The following is a 23,460-nucleotide window of genomic DNA, read 5'->3' as shown; positions in this document are numbered from 1 at the left end:
CTCTGCAGCATTCATATGCTGAAGAGCAGCAATACATGCCATAATGCAAAATATTACTGTGGGTATGTCTGCCTACACTGCAGTCTTGAAGTGTGACAGTAGCCAAATTGTATCTGTATCAGCAGCACAGCAATGGCACGGAGAAGACCAGTGCAAGCTAACCATTCAAACATTTCTCCAGTTTCACAGTGGGTTTTGAGGTCTGTGCAGCAACACGCTTCTGTCAATATCACACCCTCTGACTTGCAGGATCATGCTAGAGGTCTTCGGGTTAAAACCTGTGACAACAACACAAACATACAGGCTCCCTGCATTAACTATGACTGATTTAAGGTAACTTCAGCTTTGTTCCTTCAATGCAAGTTTTCTTCCTCTGGAGGTGGCCACTTCCAACTACACTGGTTCGGTTAGCACTGCCAGGCAGGTCAGCTAGGGCACGGGGCTTTGGAAGGACATGTTGTTTGTTCACTTCCTTCCTAAACACGAATTACTTTAGAGAAGTTCTTCCTGGGGTTTGCAGAACCCATGGAGCTGTAAAACAATAGTTTGTACAACAGACTTGCAGGACCTTTGTCCTGCCCATACCAGTGCGTGGCTGCACATTTGCACTCGGCTCTTCCTTACCTGATCTTTAAGCTCTGACAGCTGGCCAGAGAGGTTGCTCACAAGCTTCATGGTGGACTCCAACTTCTCCTGCAGGTTCCTCAGCTCATTCTGCTCTCCTTCAGAGTCACTGCTCACAAGCGACATGGCCCGCATCCGGGGGAACCAGTCCAGGTTTCTCTCCTGAGAATCACACATGAGTTCACAATTAGCATTTGCCAAATGAAAACCTGCACCCGAGCACAAACAGATTTTTAATGCCACGCAGGGACATTCCTCAGATACACAAGCTCTGTAGTTATTTTCATTTGCATCTTACTGGAAAGTTTGCAAAATTGCCCGCTAGAGGCAACAAGGCATCTCAGATGCAACGACTGCAAATTGAGGCTGCTTATTGTTGGCTCTTCCTTTCCAGCAACTCAGTCTCCCCAGCCACGTTTTTTTCAGATACACTTAAGTGCAATACACAAACACTGGACAAAAAGCAGCCCGGATTTCATGTCTGGACAAGCCACCTTCTAGTTTTTCAATCTGCGTTTGTTGGAGACCTTCTGCTGATAAAGCTGGTTTGCCATTTTAGTCAAGCAAAGTTTGGCTGGGCTTTCTAATGAAAGAAACCATGTTCTACCTGGAAATACTTTCATAGTTGATAGATTACCTTTTGAATGAAAAGAAAAAAGTCATATTCTGACTGCTTGGTTCCAGCTAAAATATGGGACAAATTATGTTACAATGAATTGCTTATAATTAAGTTTTCATTCAGGCAAACAAATTATCTAATATTCCATGTTTAATTTACAGTCAAGAACTTGAGTGGACATGTGCCTTGTTTTATTAATACATACACAGAGGCTAACACATACACTCACATACATACCAGTGACATTTAAAAATAAAAGTAGGAATGAAACAGAAAGCCACAGAAGAGTAGGAGGGTACATAGAGCATCTTGACACCTTAAATTTCCACACCAGATTGTTTTCCTATGTGGTCAGGATCTCCTCCCATGCTGGAGACACTCTCTAAAATGGAAGTCAAACTAATGCTGGTTGACGTAAGGATGTGCACACTCTCACAGGTGACACTGCAACAACTAGTAATATTTTAAACAAGCCAAATGAAACAGTAATAGCCTGACTCTTACTAGTATCCCAATCCAAAAATCAATCAACATCTCTGATTAATGATGACCAAAGTTTGCCCCATCTCATGGCCCAGGCTCTCCACTAGGCTCTCTCTCAAACTTATGGCTTATTTTTATGGCACTCTGAAGTCTTTGGCTTTTTGCCATTGCCTGCCAAAATCTCTAACTCGAACCCGCTCCTCCTCCAGGCTCATTTGTTCCCAAGAGCATCCATCCTGCTTAAAATCAGGGCTGTGCACCTCTACAGAGATTTACAGTCACATCCTTTCTGCAATTCAGATGTGATGCCAAGATTCATCATCTTAAATTAGTTGCTTCTGATGTGCCTGGAGTTTACTATTGCTGAGATTAAAAGGCAGAAAGCAGGCCCTTTCCCATGCAGTGCACCACAGGATTCCCACATGATGCAAAACTGCCAGGAAGGCTTTTTTCCCTCCTGATCTCTGTTTACAGGGCAGATGGTTTCTGCTAATAAAATTAAAAATATATGTACAAAAAATATGCCTTTATCAAGACAAGTGCCAAAATATTTAGGACTTAGGAAATAATAGTACCACAATTAAGATTTAATAGTAGTAGCAGGCAACATTTCACTGTGTTCTTAAAACACTTGTTAGGGAAGAAAGGACAGAGTTCTCACTACTGTTCCAGTCCAACACCTTCCCCTCAAAGTATTTCCCACTCCAAGAAAACAAACCAAAACAACTGCTGTTCCCTTCCCTGCTCTTCTCCAGGTGAGAGGTTTCCAAGGACAAGGCAAGTTAGACTAAAAGGCAGTTCAATATTTGCAGGTTTGACTGAACCCGCAGGTCCATGTCCTCTGCAAGAGCCAAGCCCTGAAGCTCCTGCCCACTCCTTATTTGCTGTAGAAATCTTGTTATTCTATTTGCTCCCAAAGAGATGAGTTTTCCATGCTCATGCCCAGAGCATTCCCAGGCCCCATCCTTGTGACAAAGGAAGAGGATGAGAGGAGCAGGACCTGGAAAACATCAGCCTTTGCATATCTGCAACATTTTACTTACAAATACACTAAACCTCTTCTAACATTACTCTGCAATATAAGCAATTGCTGTAGCTGCTGCAGAGGTTGCAGCTTGATCGTTACAAGCAGGAAAGGTGACAGGCAGCCTCAGATGGTAAAATCAAACCAGCGAGCACTATGTCACTGTCAGCTTATGCAGGATCAATGGAATTTTCATACTCACTGGTTTTCTGAAAGCCCCAACTTGAAGTCACTTGAGTATGGGAAATCTTGGTTTTCACTCAAAAAAACCCAACAAAGTGCCTCTCTAGTTCTCATGGCAATGGTGAAAGATTAAAACCAAAACCAGCCCAGTTGAACTCGTCAAGCTGAGAAAGGAGAAGACTAACGGAAAGGAGACCACAGACTCCTGAGCCGGGAGAATAGGACCCCCTTTTCAACTGGCAATACTATGGCTAAGTCCTGATCCATCTGTGAAAGAGTTAACAGGAGCACTTGGAAATTTTCTGTGCAGAGACAGGCTTAAGGAAAGATGTGTGCATCACATTGCCTGTGTCACGGGACTGGACCAAACTCACACTCCAGTATCACATAGCTTGTTGGCACTAATCAAACCCAAAGCTCACCTGGAAGTGCCCAGTTTCCACCCAGTAAGAAATATGAGGATGACCACCCAAACATCCTGGGAAGACACCCTGAGATGAGGAATCGTGGGGACAGACGTGCAGGCAAAACTGCATCAATGCAGGTAACACCGGCACCAGTAAACTCACTGACCCATTGTGGCTTCTGGGACCTCTCTGGAGAGGCACACCTCTTCCTCCTCCTCTCCACACACACAATCCTGAATCCCTTCTGTCTGGCTTCATGTGGAGACCTTCAGCCTGTTCCGACAATCTCCGCCAGCATCACAGAAAGAGGCTCAAGAGCTGGATGTGACCAGCCTGCTGAAACGCAGACTTTGGCCCAAACGTCCGTCCCTGGCCATGCTGGGGCGGGACGTAGGGGTGTTTTCTTTTAAATAAATTAATAATGATGCCTCAAGCAGAGACAGTGAAAACGGAAATAAACAGGAATGCAGAAAGGTCACTTGCTGACAAGCCCGCTGGGCCAGCGTGCGGCAGCCAGCCCGGCTCCTGGCCCTGCGCCTGCCAGCAGCGCTCCCTCTGCAGAGCGCTTCTATTCAGGGTTGAATAAAAGATTTATATCTTGATGATCTAGTTTCTGCTGAACTTTAACTGAACACCGAGGTGCCTTTACATCCTTCGCTGGGTGTTTGGTAATTTTTTAGAGGCACTAAGGGAGCCATGAAGGGAAAGGCTGCCCCTTGATCCCTCTCCCTGCTGTCTGTTGTCCTGCTGTGTGCCCTCCCTGTTGCTGGCACCTCGCATACCAATGCAGTTATGCACTGTCTGCTGTGGTCCTCTGCAAGCTGAGGCACCAGGATCCTGGTGTGCAGCCAGCTCCCTCTTCCCGTCACAGTCGCAGCTTCCTCTGCTTCAGCAGACAAACTGACTAAAGCCACTGACGGAAGCTGGCTAACCACAAGCGTTGGGTTTCAGGTTAGCTCTTTTCTAGGTAAAGTTGGAAAAGTCCCTCTTGTAAAGCAAATATCATTAAATCTCAGACACGGGGGCGATGCTGACCATCCACGATTGGAAATTTGAAAAAGAGGAAGTGGTGCCGCATGATGCACATGCAATTCATTCTGAGAAGCGCTGGCTTCTCCCTGCTTCTGCCGAAGAGTTTATTCTAAGAAGGGTTTCTGAGGCAACCTCAGCGTGAGCTGTGCCAAGAGATGCATTAGCTCTGCTCCCAGGGCAGGAGGCAGCCGCTAACAGCACGGACCAGGGCTTGTCCTCACCTCCGGCACCACCGCACCACTGGCCACCCTGAGGAAGCTACCGTTCCACTTCTTGGTCTCCATTTATTCCTCTATCATTGTGCCCAATGTTTATGGAGTGCTGAAGGGCTAATTCAATGCTCATCAAAATAAATGCCTGAAGCCTGCCATCAGAAGGCTGCCTAGCAGCCGTCATTTAGTAAGGGAAGCTGATAGCAGCGAATTTCAGTTTCTGTCATGTGTTGTGAAAAATCATACCCATACAGCTAATAAACAGCTTTGTGAAGTGCTTTTAAATTAATTTTTTTGTTTGCTTGCAGCAAGATGAAATTCCTCTTGATTCTTTCTTGCGCTTCTTGGAAAAAGCCCCACGTCAGGTTCTCTCTTCAGCAAAGGGCTCACCATCACTTCTTCCACACGAAGCTGCATTTCTTCCCTCTTCATGAAGAGCAGCACTTGATAGTGTCCCCCCTCCACACCAAGAGTATTTTCAAACCCTCACATCTGCCATGTCTTTAAGCAAGACACTGATGATTTAAGGCTAATGATATAAAGATCTTCTTTTTCATTATTTTCATAGATTAAATACTGAAAAGACTTTGGAACTGGTGCAGAGTTGGGAACCTGGAAGACAGACACCATTGTCCAAGGATGGAAGACAACCACGCTCTACGTTGGAAGATGACATTAAATGATCCCCCCCACACATCACAGCGACAGTTCTGCTGTGGGTGACTCACTTGAGCCAAGCGTTGTTTGCCAGCGATGAAGTTACCCTATCAAACATCACCCAGCTTGTTGAGACTGAGGCAGACAGCCCTGGTGGGAATCCCCGAGGGCCACTTCCATCTCCTCCAGCAAGGACTATGCCTCCTCTCCGCAGCAACCTACTTCTGGCTGTTTGGATCTACATTTTAAGTAGGACACATTACACCACGATCAGCAGGGCAGGACCAAACAATTAAGCATGCAAAGGCTGAGCAAATAGCTGCTGGTAGCGATGGCTGCAGTCACCCACCTACTCTTGCACAATGCATCCGGCATGGCCCGGGTGGCCCTTGGAGCACCCTCCGGCTCGGGGTCACAGGTTCCTTCTCCAGCACCGCCAGGCTGGAGGAGGCAGTAACGATGACTCAGGGGATGGCCGCCTCATCCCAGCCCCGGGCCAGCTCTTCTGCATGCGCAGCCCCACGGGGCTTTTTCATCCTGGCCAGCATTTCAGACTGAGCGGTTTATTTTCCCCAGCACGTCAACCTCGATGGTTTCCAGTTGGAAACCTTCCCCGTCCTTCCCAGTCGCACAGTGGTGGTGCCCCAGCCACAAGGACACTGCTCCCATCTTGCAAGCTGCTTTGGCATCCACACGAATCCCAACACATTGTGCAAACAAACTTTTACACAGAATTGAACTGAAGCCTTTCTGTTTTCACTCACCCAGGCCCTTCTCATGCCACGTGTTTAGCTAATGTGAAACGCTCGACTCATTCGTGAGGATGCTAACCCAATATTCCCAGAACGGATGCCTGCCCAGACAGTTTATCAGGGAAAACCAAATACTCTGCCACGTAGGGTTAACACCAACAAGAGGAGGGTTTTTTTCTGCAGCATGCTGCAGGGCACACCAGATTGCACAGCTCTGGAGGGAAGAGCTTACTAACTCTGTGTGGGGAAGATGAGGTTGACCAACCATTTCTCCCCATGCAGCTTCTGGTTTGCACCTTAATGCCAATTTCAAGGGTGGAACAAGTTGCTTGGCTACCTAAATGCAAAGCTCTGACCCTGCTTATGACACAGTGTTTCCAACAGCCAAGGGCCTTCTGCCAAATACACCTCTCGGCTCTTCTACGCCTCTGCTATTATTTATTGTTTAACCCTGTAATTACATTGGCTACCTCTGCTAAGGCATCTCAAGAAGCAGCTTGTTGGGAAGATAGCACCAAATTAAGCACTATCGGCTCCAGTTCAGATCTTGACCTCCTCAGTCATCGTCCTCCTCTCCCAGCTTGCACCCAGTATCACTGCAACCAACAGCCCTGAAACCCCAATTTCCTCATCTATAACCGAGCAACTGAATACAAGTTATTTGTACAGCTGATCTCTTCTGTGTTTGCAACTGAGTCGGTAACTATTGGTATGACCAATCTCTTCTATTTGCTTTTGCCTCGAAGTACATGATTTCCAAGTACAAATTACACAGGAATGTAACTAAGCTCCTAATTTCTCTCTCTTACAGTCGTTTCAGCTGCACAGATGTCTTTCATCAACACTAGAATCATCAACCCCCCTTTGAAATGCTTCAGTTTGAAGCATCATGGCCTGCCACCTACCACCTATGGGTGCTGCAGTTCAAATCCAGTCTTGACCACCTCTAACCAAATTTTATTTGAGGCAGAGCCTGGGGACACAGTAACCCTTCAAAGCCATCATGACGTGAGCCTCTTGCAGGTCATGAATCACACAGTCCTGCTGAGTTTCAGAGCACAGCAACAATCAAGGCTGGGTGTTTAACTTTTTAGAAGAGGTTTCGAGTATAACTTGCAGTTCTGGAAGAATGTAATTTTAAAAGCCTGACACTGATCAAACCTTGACTTGCTTACCAGGAGGCTATGTCCTGGCAGAAGTTACAGGCTACAATGGACACTTAAAGCAGTAATAAGAAATACTTTCCAATTATGATATAGCACACAGCTCAAGACAAAGAAAATAGCCGAATAGTATATTTAAATCTCCAGTTTTGTACAAAGAGGTTAATTAAGGCACAAAAGGAAATATTTAGCCTTCATTTCCAATCCAAATTCCTTTAAGGATATCTGCACCACCACTCCTATTTATAAACGGTTCATTTGCAAATGACAACACAATCCAGCTGAAGATTCAGGACTCAGCACTCTAGATCTGGACATGTGAGCTTGGGCAATACCTCACACCTCTACCTATACAGGTTTATGACATGTATCCTGCTTAGTGCAGCACTAGATTAAAAATCGGTGGAAACTGCAAGAGCTAGTTAGAAAGCTTTGTGCTATAAACTTACCTAAACAAGCCTTTACTTCTTAATATGCACATCTGCATGCATAAAAATCACTCACAGCCATGTGGCTCTTGCCCACACTGATCAAACGTTCATGTGAAGGTGTATATGCAAATCCCCACGCTCGGGTATGTGAGGGTTGCGTATGCAAACATTTGTCCATGCAAGCAACAGCACATTGCAGCTGCATGTACAACAGCTTACGAATGCAAAGGAAACCAAAGCATGCATGTTGTTTCCAATGTTTCAAGCTTCAGAGTAAGAATTTTTTACATATTATAAATGCCTACAAACAGCTGTTTGTAGCAGAGCTTTGCCAAGACTCAAGTGACAGCTGTACTGCTGGGCTGCTGCTAGCAAGGCTGCCACAGTAACTGTAGGCAAATGCAGAAAACTTAAGAAGAAATTCTCAAGACAGGATGGGTAGATAAGACATTTAAATGAGCTAATCTGTAGGGAGTTGCACCGAGTTCACATTAGTCATTTGGGTGGGGATGTCAATGTCTGGCCAACACAATAAGTGGATCCCCCCCACCTCCTACACACATGGTGTTATTCAGACATCACCTGATCTTCCCCGGGTGACTACAAAGCCACACAGCAGCTGAACTGTAAGCCTTTGTTCCTGGGAAATGCAGGAATCACTGGACTACCCTCTCTGCAGCACCATTAGTGTACTTCCCAGATAAACACGTTTCAAAGGACACTGATCCATCCTGAAGCCTCACTATCTTAAGTGCACATCTGCAGTGATTTAGCCAGAGGAACAGAAGTCAGGTCATCAGGAGGGCTCTACAAACATCAAGAACTAAAGACTATTACTAGTAGATACTTTTTCACATCCTACAGTGCTGTCTGTGCTATTAAATAGATATTAGGAGGTGGCTCAAGAATTAATTTTGAAGACGAGCTGCTTCATGCTAACCTTCTGTGTGCCATCTCCTGAAATCCGTGAGGTTATCAACCTCACCAGTGTTCATAAAGACTTCAGGTCAGCGGATGATTCACCACAGCAGCTCAGGTATGTATGCAAGCTCAGCTTCTACATCAAACAGAACCAGCAATCCCATTTTCTCACTTGCAGTACGCTAGAGATTCCCAGCTAAGATTCTCAAGATATCCCAAGTTTTACACATCATATATCACAGCAGGCACATGCTCACCTTACTGATGAAAGTGAATGTTATCCCTGTTTACAGGGGGAAAAGCTGATGATGAATTCCAGGCCTCCTATCAAAAGTCTGGACTTGTAGCTACAAGCCCACTGCCTGGCTTCACATGCAGCAGCACACAAACACACGGGCCTCTGCAAACACACAAGAACTTGAGCAAAAACAATCTGAGATTGCAAGCACCAAGAGACCCATGTTTGTATCAGAAAAACATAATGGAATGTAGTTACAAATCAGTATACTAGATTTTGTCAAATGACTTTTTAAAAAATATTGGTATGGTCAGGCTTATGGTGTTCAAAATACTTCTAAAACTCTGTTTCCAAGTTTAACTTATTGACTTCTTTCTGCATGCCACATTTTAACTTAATGAGCTTCTATCCATGAAGGAATATAAAATTCACCAAAGAATTGTAGTTAATCATTGACTTTCAAGGCTACCATTTCTTTTGGGTCAGATTCCTGCAGGCTACAAGATGAATTCTATAGCCAACATTCAGCTCTGCCATCTCCACTGCAGTGGAGAGCCTCAAAATTGTCTTTATACACACAATATTTTTAGACAAGAAAACATCAAAATTCAGGACCGCTCTTAAAGCTTCTGAATATTCACTAACCAGCATAAGTAAAACAGTCCAGGATTCTTTAGACACCATAGTGCTTAAAATATCTTTAAAGCTCTGTACAAGCAGCAATGGATGCAACTCACAAGCTGATAGTGAATATAATTTTAGTGTCCTAAATTTGTTCATTTTGGGTGTTTTTTACTTTTTTTTTAATGTTTCGTGGTGCTGGAACAACCCACAAATACTAAACAGCAGAGGCATTTTTATTTTTTTTTCTACTATCGCCAAAATGCAGAAATTCAAGAGTTTCCTAAATATATTCTGTTGGAAGTCTGAGCAAAGGTGAAGCATATTTGAGGTGTATTCTGTCATCACAGTGTGATTTGGAGCACACAATGCTTCCTACCCCCAACTACTAAAAATGGGTATAAATTGCAATTGAACAATGGTACCGCATAACAGTCCATGGAAAAGACATGCCCCATCTATGTCATTATTGAAGATGTTAGAGTGCCACCTTCAGTTTGCAAATGTGGGGAGAAAATCCCTTTTAAATTTAACTATGACATAAGTGGGCTTCCCAGGAGAGTCTGGTAGCTGCAGACATTAAGCAACCACAGGCTCCCATTCACCCTTTGTACAAATACAAAATAAACCACCACCTTCAACAGGTGTATTTCCATCTTTGGAACCAATGACATATCTAAGACTTGCCTTTTCCCTGTCCTTCTAGATTCATGGGATGAAGACAGAAGGCTAAGTGGAAGATGGACCATGCCCCAAACTACTCCTAGATACATCTTACGTAGAAAAAAAAAAAAGATTTCTGACTCTTACAGAAATATTTAAAAAGTGTCTGGTAGAGAAATATATGCATTGAGCTTTACACTCCGATCTTCTAGGGCAGAAAATAATGTGTTTGACGTTAAAGGACAATAGAAAGGAATCGCTTCGATTTTCAGCAAAAGCTTTGCCAGATCAGTTTTAAGGAATACATAAACTGCAAAATACTGCTGAGAACTATGGTGTCAGGGCAGCTGCAGCCCTTGCTGCTCCAGTCACACCTGTGCCGAGTCATGGCAGACCACTGACATGCAAAGTACATTTACTTCCTATTCCACAGCTCTTTCGGTTACCCCACGCTCTCAATGGCATTGCAGTGAGACCCTGCTGTTACTTCTCAATTTAAAACTGGCTCATAGAATGCAGAAAAACAACTACAAGAAGTACTCCAAACCTCTACCTAGAGCAGATAGCTATATAAAATTGCATCTGCATGAGACAGTTGATCAATCTATGCATGATTTATCTGTATTCCCATCCAACATGTAATAATTAGCCCTTGCTGACACTTCTTTGAAGGGGAATTTTGGTAAAAGTTCTGCAGTTTTTGCATTTACTGCAAACAGATTAAGCAACTGGGTTTTGGTTCTTATCTAACTTTAACTGTTAATCTGAAATAATTTGTTAATAAATTGTTCTTAACTGAAACTATTTTTTAAAAAAATTATTTTAACACAACACAAAATTTTTATTTTATAAGCAGAAAGATTTTAAAGAGCATAATGCTTCCCTAAAGGTAATACTTGCTGCAGCAGGATAAATAAAGGGAGCAACATAATCAGTCAGACTAGAAAGCAGCAGTGATGTACTTAGTTATCTCACTGTGCTAATCCTCTATCAGGTGACTGCTCACAAGATTTCTTTAAGCCCTCATTACAGAGGCAGAAATCCAGAACTAGGACATACACTGTAGTGACCCCAAAGTAACATGTTTAACCTCTAAGAGATCTTGGTGGGATTTACATACTGAACGGGCCATAACAAATTGCCCACTTAAAGGCAGGTTGTACCTCTGCAGCAAAAAAAAAAACAAGCTAGAGTCTAATAAAAAAGTATTCTTCTGAAGGCAAATAAAGTAATTACTAATTGTAGTGTTATAAATTAGAAGCAGCTTTTGCTAACCAGTCAGAAGAGACACAAATTAGTAATTGGGGTTTAGGATCTATTTCCAGGAGCTCTGAACCAGCAGCTTGGCAGAGATGAGGCTTTTAATTCTCTCATTAAAAGGCCTTGCAATTGAGTAGATATTAATTTTAGTTTTCTGCAATAATAAGCTAAAATCATATAACAACAAATCCTACAAGTCAGTTTAAAGATATTTATACTGGGACATGTTATAACCTGTTTGTTATACTTCAGGCAATTCCACCAGCTTGAGAATATTCTCCCTTAAACATTAGTTTTCAAGACAGAATAGTTTGCCTTCACCGATGTAAAACCACAGGGACTACCTATCTGCCACTGCTTACTGCCAGCCACTCTGGTATACACAGGGGAGTGTTTCACAGGCTGAGAAGCTGCAGGTACACAGGTGTAAACCACCGTGTGACTGCAATGCTGCAGCACGCAGCAGCTCCCCTGAGTGCCCCTGTCTGCATAGCCCACTTGCAGCACGTTGCAACACGTTGTCATCAATGCAATGTCTTGTATTGAATTATCTCGCCAAGTACATTTGAGGTTTATTATCTTTAGAAGATGCTTCTAAAAGGAAAAGCATTGGATTAAGCCTATTATGGTAGAGAAAGTCTTACACCAAGTTTTTCTTTACAAAATAAATAAAATAGAGAGTCCTGTATTTACCAAATATGCTGGTAAATTGTTCTAACTTAGAGGAAAAAAAAGCAAAACTCCAAACTCACCTTGATCATTTCTGCCACGTAACTTTCTGGCCCTGTATATTCTGTTGAATCTTTTACTTTCACCAACACAATAAAGCACAAATAATGCCACATGTTGTGCTCTTCTTTAATGTGCTCTTCAAATGTGACTGTCTTGTTATCAAACTTATCTCTTTCCAAGCCTACAAGAGTGACACATATAAACCCCTTAGTATTTACAAACTAGTATTAAGAAAATGAGTTCTTATTTCTACAGGCTGCTGCACTTCTTAACAGTCACGATCATTCTTACATGAACACTGAATAACAGGGATAATCTCTCTAACATAACACTCAGCAATGCCGTGAGAAGAGAAAAGAAGGCATAACAAGTTCTGCTCACGCTTACTATATGTAACAGAAAACTTTTGCTTAAAAAAAATGCGATCAGTTTGTTGATTTCATAACCCATATATTTTCAGGCAAAACTATACCAAATGCAACGCTTGCTTTACAATAAACTTCTAAAGGTCACTTCTGTCAGTCTGTTTATCATGCACCGTCTCCACGACCATCTCATTTTACTGCACTAGAAAGGCTCAGCAGGTTAATTCCCAGTCTACTGATGGGAAAAAGTTTAAGGCACTACTCAACACTGCACCTGAGAAAAAAGCGACTGTTCATAAAAATCTCTATTTCAACAGAAAACTATTCTTTGAAGCACAAGAGAAACAAACTAAGGATGCTAGGAAAAAATGTTTTATACTGAGCATACAGTCCCCATCTCTTCCTGCTGCCAACCTCCTATGCATGCGGTACTTGAGAATATCAGCTAGCTAAGGAACACAAGGTAGGAACAACCAGTAATTCAAGACTCCAATTTCCTGTGAGGTTGCAGCTACCTCCGACTTTGACAGAATAAGCCCTTATTCATATGTGTATTTCTACACTTACCACAAATAAAGCAAGTAGTTTTTAAAATTTCTTCTTTCTTCTGTTTTTCACTCCTTAAATCAGCAAAAGTGTCGATGATCACACCAAAAATCAGGTTAAGGACAATGATGATGACCATGAAGAAGAATAACAGATCATATATCACTCTAGCAGCAAAGAGAGGTTCCTGCAAGACACATATTCAATAATTAACAACCCAAATATGTGCATATCTAACCCTTACCATGCTTTTCTCAGTTCAGCAAGAACGTGCTGCCCCACCACCCCTCCCTTTAGTCTCCATTTCTGATGTCTTCCAATGACAACTTACAGTTCAAAACATTAAGTGAAACTAAAACACAAGATCACTGAAAGAAAAGTCTAATTAGTCAGCTACCAGAACGCGATCTCTACAGAACTGCTCTTTCTGCTTTCTGTCCTCTTCTCTCTCACACACACTTGAATTTGTTCTCTCCCCACTCCAAACCTGCAGGCCCATGCAGATTGTATTCCTGTTTTAATTTGCTTTTATATCAATATAGTATCAGTGTTGACCACAGTGTCTTTTACAGGAATGTAATAGTATTGATTTAATTTACACTAACAACCATGTATGTGGATATGAAGTTAGACTTCTTGGTGCCCATTTTAACTATATTGCAGTCCTGAATACCCAAAACACCAAACCCCCATTTTCAGAATCATCCTGACAGTTGGGTGGCCAACTTCTGTCAAGAATTATGTAACTTTTAAACCTTTGTAAGCTGGAAATAAAGGCTAAATATTAGGGAACACTTCGAAATTGCAGACAATACAGGAAAGGATTCACTCAGAACATGATTGCTCCTTTGCCCTCTAATGCTGTTTTGGGGAATGAACAGAGGGAGGATGGCCTGAGACTCAAATGGGTACAAACAAATAAAGCACAAGCTATATGGGCAGCTTTGGGCAACACAAAGAATTACTGCTGCTTTTTCTGGCCCTTGCTTTCCAATGATACCTGCAAACGACACCCTTCATTCCCACAGTCCTGGCTCCAACTCATCTTGGTCTCTGACCTCCTCTCACCCACTCCCTGTTTTACCCATCTTGTTTTTCCCTACAGATGCTCCCCAGCAAAACTCATGCCACTAGCACTACCACTGCATTTTCATTCTGCTGCCTCATGTTATTCTTTCAGTAGCTTGTGCTTATCTTATTTCTTCAGATCCTGAACTGTTGGTCACATCATTTCTGTTTTTAGGCCCCATTCTGGACAGACCTCAAGCTAAAAAAGCCATAAACAAGGATGGGCAGAAGCTTGTTTGAACAGGCTTAATCCGATACTACAGAGATTTAACTATATTACAGAGAGAGAAAGTGTGATCCCTTCTAGTCGCAATGTATCCCACATCTGTTTAAAGGGAGCGTACACACACTTTCCCCAGCAGAACTAGATCCCCAGCCCTACATGGTTATCGCTCTTCCACCCCCATTCAGGGATAATTTACCTCTTTGGATGGTTTCCTGAGCACATCACCTACTCCACCCCCACTCCTGAGCCCATGACTCAGTACAGTAACAATGCACATCAGTAATGTCTCGCACGTATGCTCTTTATTCTCTTCTTCCATTTCTTCAGTAATCATTTCTATTAACACAGGAAAAAAAAAAAAAGACATGTTTAAAAGACAAGATTATCAGTTTTGAATAATTCTCCCCACATTCTTTGCTCATTATGCTCTCTCTCCCCTTTGCAAAAACTGCTGGATTTCCAGCCAGCATTGCAAATCTCTTTAGCTCCTGTGCACAGCCGACCATCGGAGCGAGTCTCTGCTCTAGCTTCATCCTGCTCTCCTCTCCCCTACAACAGAGTTTTCTTTTGTGCTCGAACTGCTGTCTTTGACTTGGTTAAATATCTCTTTCCATTTCTGTTAGCATGCACAGCTCAGATCAGCAGATGCCTGTTTATACAGAATCATAGCTTTTTGACAGCTCAGAGGACAAAGTGTTGCCTCTTACACTCTCCCCTGGTGCCTAACAGATTGCACAGCCTTTGGGCTGCACTTAAAATGGCAACTTCGACTTTTATGTTTCAAATGGCTAAAATACCACTGCTTGTGGAAACAGCATTTTACTAAAGTAACACTTTTTTTGACCCTTTCTTCATTTGGTTGAAGCCTCCAACTTCACTGTTTCAGTTGCAGAACTGCTAGAGCGAATTACCTAATCTCACATTCTCTCCTTGTACTCATTAAAAGTCTCATGACTTTCATTTCACCATAAAAATGCTCATAAGCGGATCCCACCTTCCCACAGCCTTAGAAAGGGCCAAATCCCTGTGCACTCCAGAAATATCCAAAACCCAAGATGGCAAAGAAATGGCCAAAGATTTGGGCATCATTAACATGCTGGGACACATAAGACCCTGGTATTGGGTTGATAATTTAGGAAATAAAAATATCTCTGGAGTTTTGCTTTCCACAGCCAGAGTGTATAAAGACAAAGCAGCACAATCCTCCTAGAGATGAATAAAGCAGCTATTCTTGTATCAATATTGAATCTTAGTTGATCAAAGAGGACACTTGAGCAAAATAGAGCCATCTCCTCTTGTGAGCATGGGCTCATGGACATTATTGACCTTTGAAACATTGGACCATGAAGAGCTGCACTTGTAAGAGAAACAGTGATGTTCTGCCAGGTTCTCACAGCCAGCAACATACATCTCTGAAAATTATATTGTCTAGAAAATAAAACTGAAATATTTCAATACCCAGTCTGAGGCTGGTGATAACAGTACAAGTAATATCTCACAAAGTTTTTCGATCTAATTCCCCTACCTCCAAACCTACCCTTGTCTACTTAATCCATTGATTTTTTCATGTCATGATACTAAAAACCAATTTCCTTAGTTAGCTAGCTAGAATAATGCTGAAGATAAATGATGTTCTGCTCCATATTTTACAGAACATTATCCTCGGAGATCACATTTAGTGGCCTAATGTTTTAAAATAATAAACTTTGCAAAGAGGTAAACTGTATCACTTCCTTCTCAAAGTGATATAGAAACTTAAAGAGTACGACAGTGTTCTATCAAAGTATGGTTTAGTTGAAAGTTTCTCTAGCTTAATAACGTCACAAAACAAACATTACTTATTCTTTTGGCCTAAACTAATACTGTTTCCAGTTAAACAGCCTCACAATAGCTTTGTTCACAAATTTATTACATAGTATTTCTTAAGAAACTATTTTTTTTTTTAAATTTAATGTGCTTGACTAGAAAAAGTGTGAAAACTCAGGGTGTGAGTTATGAATTCAACAGCAGATACTTACGGTCTGAAGGAATGATTGAAGAACAGTTTTCACTGCTACCTGCTTTGCATACATCTGAATAGAAAAACTCTCCAGTCATTGTCTCACCTGGTTCTGTGCGATCTAAGAACAGAAGGTGATGAATCAAATGGATAGTTTAATGTTTTGTACGTTTTGCAAGATTACTTCTCAGATATTAAGGTATCCTGTCATATTCAGTGTGAAATTACTAGGCAGATTTAGAATAGTACATTACCCTAGAGGTTGGAAGAGCACAGAACTTTGCAATTTATACATTCAGTGTTTTTAAGTTCAAAGATAAAATTCTTACTTCGATGAATCAAAGACCAAAGTTATGCATTTATTTTGCGTCAGCTCCAAAATTGAGAGAGCAACTGAAATTGTCCTGAAATTACTACGATCTAGTGCACAGAGAATTTTGAAGGTGCCTTGAAAACTTGTCTTTCAGTGTCTTGCAAGTATCAAAACAAACCTACTACCACACAGTAATATGTCTTTGGCATTTCTCCAGCTGCACAGTAACATAAAACAATAGGGTCAATGAGGTTTTGGTCCCTTAGAGGGTTAGCAGTAAAATCAGAAAAAAAGCGGCAACGTCAAATAATACTTGTCTCAATAGCTCAAAGGTTAGAGAAACAAAAAAGAACAAGACAAAACTCAAACTTCACCTCTAAACATTAAAAGACAATATAAGCATTCAAGATCTGGGAAACTGAGGCAGAATTGAATTCTCCCAGTGCAGAGCCTTCTCCATGATGGCCAACCTAAAGTCTGCTTGTAATTAAACTGGAGGAGGGAGTAGGTGTAGCTGAATTAGATAACCTCAACTGTTTTAGGAAACAGTGAGGTGAGATATCTCAAAAGTGTGAGAAGAGCCCAAGCACTATCTCCAGGGGTTCCTACTCCCCACCTCTCTTCATGCTGCAGCAGACTGCAGCATTTTGTAAAGATACTGGGTTATCCATTTGCCCCCATCAGTTTGAGTCTTAAATTTTATCTTCTATTTAAACATTGTTCCTTGTAAGAAAGAAATTATCAAACTGGTGAGGCAACTGGTATGTCTTGCAAAAGGCAGAAGACACTCAGCATGCCTTCAGGAATAAAAGCCCACCACTTTTCTTCAACTAAGCCATCAATACGAGTCACCAGTACCAACCTGGCAATAACGTTTCATTAGGGAGCTTGTCTACTTCCAGGATAAAATCATCTTTGAAGAAGAGGTAACCCACTATGGAAAACAGGTAGACCAAGATGAGAGCAAGAACAGCAGTGAGGATGATGGAACGCCCATTGCGAGTGACACTCTTGATGACGTTCAGCAAGGTCTCTTCTCGGTACACCAAATCAAAGAGCTGGAGGACAGTGAACAAAAGCAAACGTTTCTCACACGTACGGCCAATAACACGGGTGACATGCTATGTGTTGGCATAAAATGGGGCAGCATGCACACCAATCTGATGTTTTACAGGGCATTTGAAGCACATGGGGGATGGCATTTTTGTAGTTATCTGAAATGTAACCTATTAGCAAAGAAAACTATAGCAGGAAGTGAGGAAGATGGGGTCCGTCACCACCACTGTATTAGTCTTTTGCCCTGCACTTTGAAATATGAAGAACGGAGGCCGCTGTACTGTCCTCTTCATCTGCGCTTCACAGACTCCAGTTCTGAGGGGCAGCACAGGAAGAAGTTCCTATCTAGTTTAAGGGCAGATATTCTTGCTTAAGTGCTAGATGGGTGGTGCATACTTTAACTAAAGTTGCTAACATGGAATGTTGTATTCTTTTTTTGGTACCATCTGCCCATCACAATCTCAAAATGCAATTAGTTATTTCCTTGAAGTCTTAATTTATTGAGCGTATAAGTAAAAGCAAAATATTTTGGCCCAAATTTTTTGTTTCAATTTCTTTGCAGATGTTTCCTTCATTTTCCACTTCTCTGGGTCTGCAACAGTTCACCAGCACAGCCCAGGCAGGTTGCTGGCTATGCTGGCTGACAATGACAAAACAGGTATTTGATAAATTGGACCTACATCAATACAGACAATAACCAATTTGGTCACCAGAGGATGTAGCAAGCATCAAACAAAGGGACAAAAATAGTGTTCTGAATGGGATTTAAGGTTTGCTTTAAAAGTGACACATTTTCTCCACCAACACTAGATATACTCCTTCAGTGTTTTTTCTTAAAAGTATTGTGCCGTGCAAGATTAATTCCACCCCCAACAGAAAAAACACGTATGCCAGGCATCTGTGTCAGTCGTATGAGGTCTGGAGTCTAGCTACAGCTAAGGAGACACTCCAAAGATAATCAACTGCTCAAAAAGCAGTTGGACCCTATGTTATAGTTATTGACAATAATAGAGTAAACAATCTTAAAGACTGTGTGCCACTTACTCATAGTGTGGTAATTCTAAAAGTTCCTAGTGTTCAGTTAATATTTCTATGGTGAGATTTTTCAATGACTTTTTTCCCCCTCCCCATGTAAGAGCTTATATGACCTTAAGAAGGCTTGAACCTTCACCAGGTTTTGATATTACTTGTAGTCAGAACAGTTTAAACTGTTTTATTACTTTAGAAGTTAGCTTCTAACCTAGAAAACCTGTATCTTCGAAGTTGAGGCGTAACACTGAGAGAAAAGCTAAAAGCTTTCATTGCAACTGCACACACATTTATTGTAATGAGCAATTTTAACTAAATTTAACTTTAAAGACATCTTGTATAATATACTTGAGAAGAACAAAAAAGTCTCTGTTTGTCTGTACAAATCAGGAAGAGATGTGGCAGGAGTCCCATAGCCTCCCACCACAACTTCTCCCAAGCAAAATCATCATGCAGTTCTTGGGGCCTGTACAAGAGTTTCCCAGTAGCAAACCAGAAAGCAAGTGGTGTAAGACACATCCAGACATGCCCGAGATAGGACTTCACAAAACACAGACAGAAGAACATTCTAAGGGCAAAGTAAATACGTACCAGCAAGCTATAAAAGAATTCATGTACAAAGAGCCCCAGAGCACAAATCAGAAGGTACAGCAGGTGATAAAGAAACTCTACATCCATGATCATTGCCTTGTATCCTCTTGTGAAGGTTCCACAGTTACCCACAAAACTCATCAGAAAAATGATTTTATTACAAACCTAAGGAAAGATGAACCATAAATTAGTTAAAATACATGGCTTTCAGGAAAAAAAGGCAATTTTTCAAAGCTGGAGATAACGTGGCCCCATGAGGATATCAACAACTGTGCTGACTTGACTGTTACATGACAGCATTTTACACATCAGTCAAAACCTGCTTTCTATTGCGTTTTGTGCACATCTGAGACAGCGAGCTAAAACTAAAACCGCATGTCTAATAAAATGTGTGCACTGACTCCTGTCTCCAGCTTGTTGACAAAGAGCATCAAGACTTAAGATTTAAAGAAGAAAGTAAAACCAAGCCCCTGGTGTAAGAGAGAAGCCTTCCTACAAAAAAACCCAACCTTATACCAAGCACGGCACTTACTGCAGTCAAATAACTCTCTAGCCTACAGCAACCCTTACGTTTCCAGAACACACCCCATTGCTTGCTAATAAGCAAATGGTCCAGATTCCCTCAGCAATTCATTCTCAAATCATGCACCCAGTCATCCTTCTCTGTAGCACTAGAGATCAACACCAGAAGGAAAGCTGCCTTTGACGTACCTGGAACCTGCTAAATGTTACAATGACCAATTACAAATACCACCCTCACCATACAGCTCTGCCTCTGCAGTACATGGCACTCAGTGATGTATTTTGAAGCAAGGAGAGCTATTAAATTATGCACTTAAATGCTGGGCACTTAGTAATAAAGACAAGGACTTTAAGAAGACGCATCTTTGCACAGCTGCTGACTCAGTCAGAGAGAAACTCTTTTGACTTAGTTGCTACAAGAGACCACAAGTATCCCGGTTTAAGCATTAATGAAGTTCTCTGGTGGCTCAGTCCTCACATTACTGTAGCAAAACTGCTAAGCATCAGCTCTTGGCTGGCAGATAGACTGAAGACATTTGGGAAATGCACTTCTCAGTGAATCTTACAGAACCTCGAAAACACTGTAGCTTAGCTGATAACTGGGAGACGAGTTTGAGAGAATAACCAAGTACATTAGGGTCACAGTGACTTCTTTGCATTTCTGGATGGGGTGGAAGCTGCTTCTAGACTGTGGCAAAACTGAACAAAACCATAGAGGTCTCCTGCATGAGGAACAAGTACTAAATGAACAACAGCAAAGAACTTCTGCTAGGAACAGTACAAAGAAGGAATTACTCCTCCCACCAGTTTCACCACAATGTCCCAAGCTATTTTTGCTTGACATCATCTTGAGCAGGTAAGAAACCCTTATATAAGATGTAAGAGAACTTCAAAAATGCCCACTCGATACTTACGTTGAATGCACCCAGAAGAAATAAAGTCGGTTGTAAACCAACTGAAAATATTAGTCGCAATATCGTAGAAGCAATTAAGGCTCGAATACCATGGGGCTTAGGAAGAGCTATAACAATGGCCAGAGATATCAGCATAGCTGTCCACAGCAAGCCTGACAAGTGGGGCTCCAATGTACCTAGGATGAAAAGCCAAACCCATTTCAATACTTGTATGACCAAAGAAAACAAATCCAAAATTACCAAATAAATGCCATTTTATCTTATCTTTGGTGGAGCATCATCAAGCCCTGTATTCAGAAAACACTGATTTCAAATCAGTACGAGGAACATCTGAGCCCTATGCCTTCAGTAGCTTTTAGTTACAAACTTGTTACTAAAGCATTAGGTAAATGACTACTGCCAGTATTGTAGAGTTCTTCACGTTAGTGTTCATTGCTTATACACCTTGAATGCTGAAAAGGAGAAGCATTTTGCTAATACATTCTGTAAAGGCACTGAATGAGTAGGTGCAGACAGACACTATACTTCTCCAGGTCCAGTGTCAGAGTAGATTCGTCTATTGCGCTTTTGGTCAAAAACCTCGTGCCATTTTTTGTCATCTCTTGCTATTCCTGGTTCTATTTAGACTGTCCCATGAGACTGTCTGCTTACATAACATCAAGCCCGTGTTGCTAAAAATACAGTTCTCTGAAAGAGCCATAAAAAAATACTCAGCCAAAAATACCATTTACCCAGAGTTTATGCAGAATATTAAAGCTCTCTCTATCTTAAAAATGACATTAAAGTTTTTTCTTCAAGCAACTGGTTTCTCATCAGACAAAAAGGCAAGACCCCCCCAAATTTCATAGTACTCTGCAGCCCTTCTACAACTACATACTCAGAGATCTGTTGTGTCTTATTTAGTCCAGTGATTGAGGGCTTTTTCCTCCCCCCTGCCCAAATTCAGAAGGCTTAGGAAATACTACTCTGATCTGACTACCACAAGCAGCCATTTAATTTGTTCCAAATCACTGTAGATTAATAAACACAGCAGAGGATAAATGGAAATTAAAACTTAATAAGCATAAAGTTGAACAGATGTTTCAGCTGTCTGAAGGGAATTTGGGATCACAGAGTAATGCCATCACACAAACACCAAGAGGTAGGGCTTGAAACAGTCACCTGAGTGGGAATGAAAAACAGCAGAGAGAGGGGAAAGAGGAAAAACCGTGCAGAAGCTCATTTAGGAACGACTTGGGAATTGCTGCGAGAGGCAGATCCTGAAGGATCCTGCCAGCACCTGCACAGGTGTCTGAACATCCCAGCTATTACAAAGCCATTTACAGCACATGAATATATTTGCTTTCACAAGTTTCAGCAGTTCTCAGCAGGCCTACAAAATAACCAGAGTTAATGAATCCTTCAGCTGTTGCCTGGAACACCCAGCTTGGAAAGACTCAACACCACAGGTTGTTCATCAGCATAAGGAGTGCAATGTTATGACATACAAAAACCTTAATGGGACCTGGGTCAGGTGAGCACTTGCAGGAAAGCGTGGGGCTCAGGGCACAGGCTTGTCTCTCCTTCCTAGGAATGGAGAGAGACCAGGAGCAAACTGGGAGCGGCGTCTTTGCCCTTGGCAAACAAAGTTCATCAAGACAGCAGTCACTTGCCATCAGCTGTCTGCACCCAGCTTAATGCCAAAGCCCTACTGTGAGCACAAGGAGTACATTACACAACTGCAGGCAGGAGGAACACGTAAGCAGGAGGACCTGGTAGGAAGCTCTCTCCCTGTCTCTGAAATTCTCACCATTCCAATACCAAATTCCAGGACTCTAGTTTTGTTTCTGCTCATCAAGTCAGAAGTTTTACAGCTTCTGCTACAGTCAGATGCTAATCAGCTGCTCTGCTCACCATGCCTGAACAATTCAAGACTTTGGCAACTTCCTCCAAATCCAAATGGTCTGTTTTGAAAAGTATCTTTTTTTAAAAGCTAAATAAAAAAATATAAGTGTGTTTATTTTACATTTCTTTTAAGTAGTGGATAAAGATATTTATCATTATGTTACCTGATAAATAAAGTATTTCAAATATGCAGGGTAGAGCATCTTCAAAATGCCAAATGATCCCCCCTCCTATTCTTGAAACTTGTAATCTCAACGAACTTGTTTAATTACCAGCTTTCCTAGCAGCCATAAATACAGACTTTTAAATTTTAACTTGTGATCTTTGAAACTAGAGACAAAAAAAAAAATCAGTTGCCCTTGGTGCATGTTAAAACCTTCTTACAGGCTTTATCAGGATGCAGAACCCCTCAAAACAAGTCTTCCATGCCCCTTGCCATAAGCTGTTAACAAGCAATGCTTGGACAAAACTACAGCTCTCCTCTATTAAAATTAACCGTTGAGCAGCAAAAAAGGGTGAAGCAGCTTTTGCCACACACACAGAACTCAGCTGATAATTTTCTTAAGTTCAGGCTACCAATATCTTTGAGCTCCACTGTCACTGGCATCTGTAGTTAGCAATGAATTAAGAAAGACACAGAGGGAAGTTCCATAGGAAAAAGATAAGCATCTAACTGGCCCTATTGCATTAACGAGTCTCAAAGAAAGGGAAGCAAAGGCTTGAACATGAATCACCTCCCTCCAAGACAGGTTCTACTGTGGGGGTCCTTATTTACTGCAGTTGACACTGCTCTGGCAATATCTCCTGCCTCAGTATTTCCTTTACAGCAACTTTGCAAGCAATAAACACGATAGAGGCATTCACAAGAACATTTCTCCAGATTTCCCAATTCTTGCTCCATGACCCTACCCCTTGATCTGTCCTG

The 23,460-nt window shown here is 41.8% G+C and overlaps 1 protein-coding gene across 1 annotated transcript in view; it reads right to left on the bottom strand.

Moving 5' to 3' along the window:
- The window catches only part of ITPR1 (inositol 1,4,5-trisphosphate receptor type 1), a 174,831-nt gene that overhangs the window by 5,724 nt on the left and 145,647 nt on the right, over nt 1-23,460 (bottom strand). The window contains exons 53-60 of the mRNA XM_069866030.1: nt 20,652-20,827; nt 19,216-19,380; nt 17,402-17,597; nt 16,246-16,347; nt 14,424-14,563; nt 12,955-13,120; nt 12,043-12,203; nt 625-786 (exon numbers count right to left, since the gene is read on the bottom strand). Coding sequence (XP_069722131.1) covers nt 625-786; nt 12,043-12,203; nt 12,955-13,120; nt 14,424-14,563; nt 16,246-16,347; nt 17,402-17,597; nt 19,216-19,380; nt 20,652-20,827 — 1,268 coding nt within the window. The remainder of the gene's footprint in view (nt 1-624; nt 787-12,042; nt 12,204-12,954; nt 13,121-14,423; nt 14,564-16,245; nt 16,348-17,401; nt 17,598-19,215; nt 19,381-20,651; nt 20,828-23,460) is intronic.

The sequence above is a fragment of the Phaenicophaeus curvirostris genome, chromosome 11 (genome assembly GCF_032191515.1).
Source record: "Phaenicophaeus curvirostris isolate KB17595 chromosome 11, BPBGC_Pcur_1.0, whole genome shotgun sequence".
Classification (NCBI taxonomy): domain Eukaryota; kingdom Metazoa; phylum Chordata; class Aves; order Cuculiformes; family Cuculidae; genus Phaenicophaeus; species Phaenicophaeus curvirostris.
Note: the sequence above shows the minus strand (reverse complement) of the source record. Positions and strands in the feature narration are given on the sequence as shown.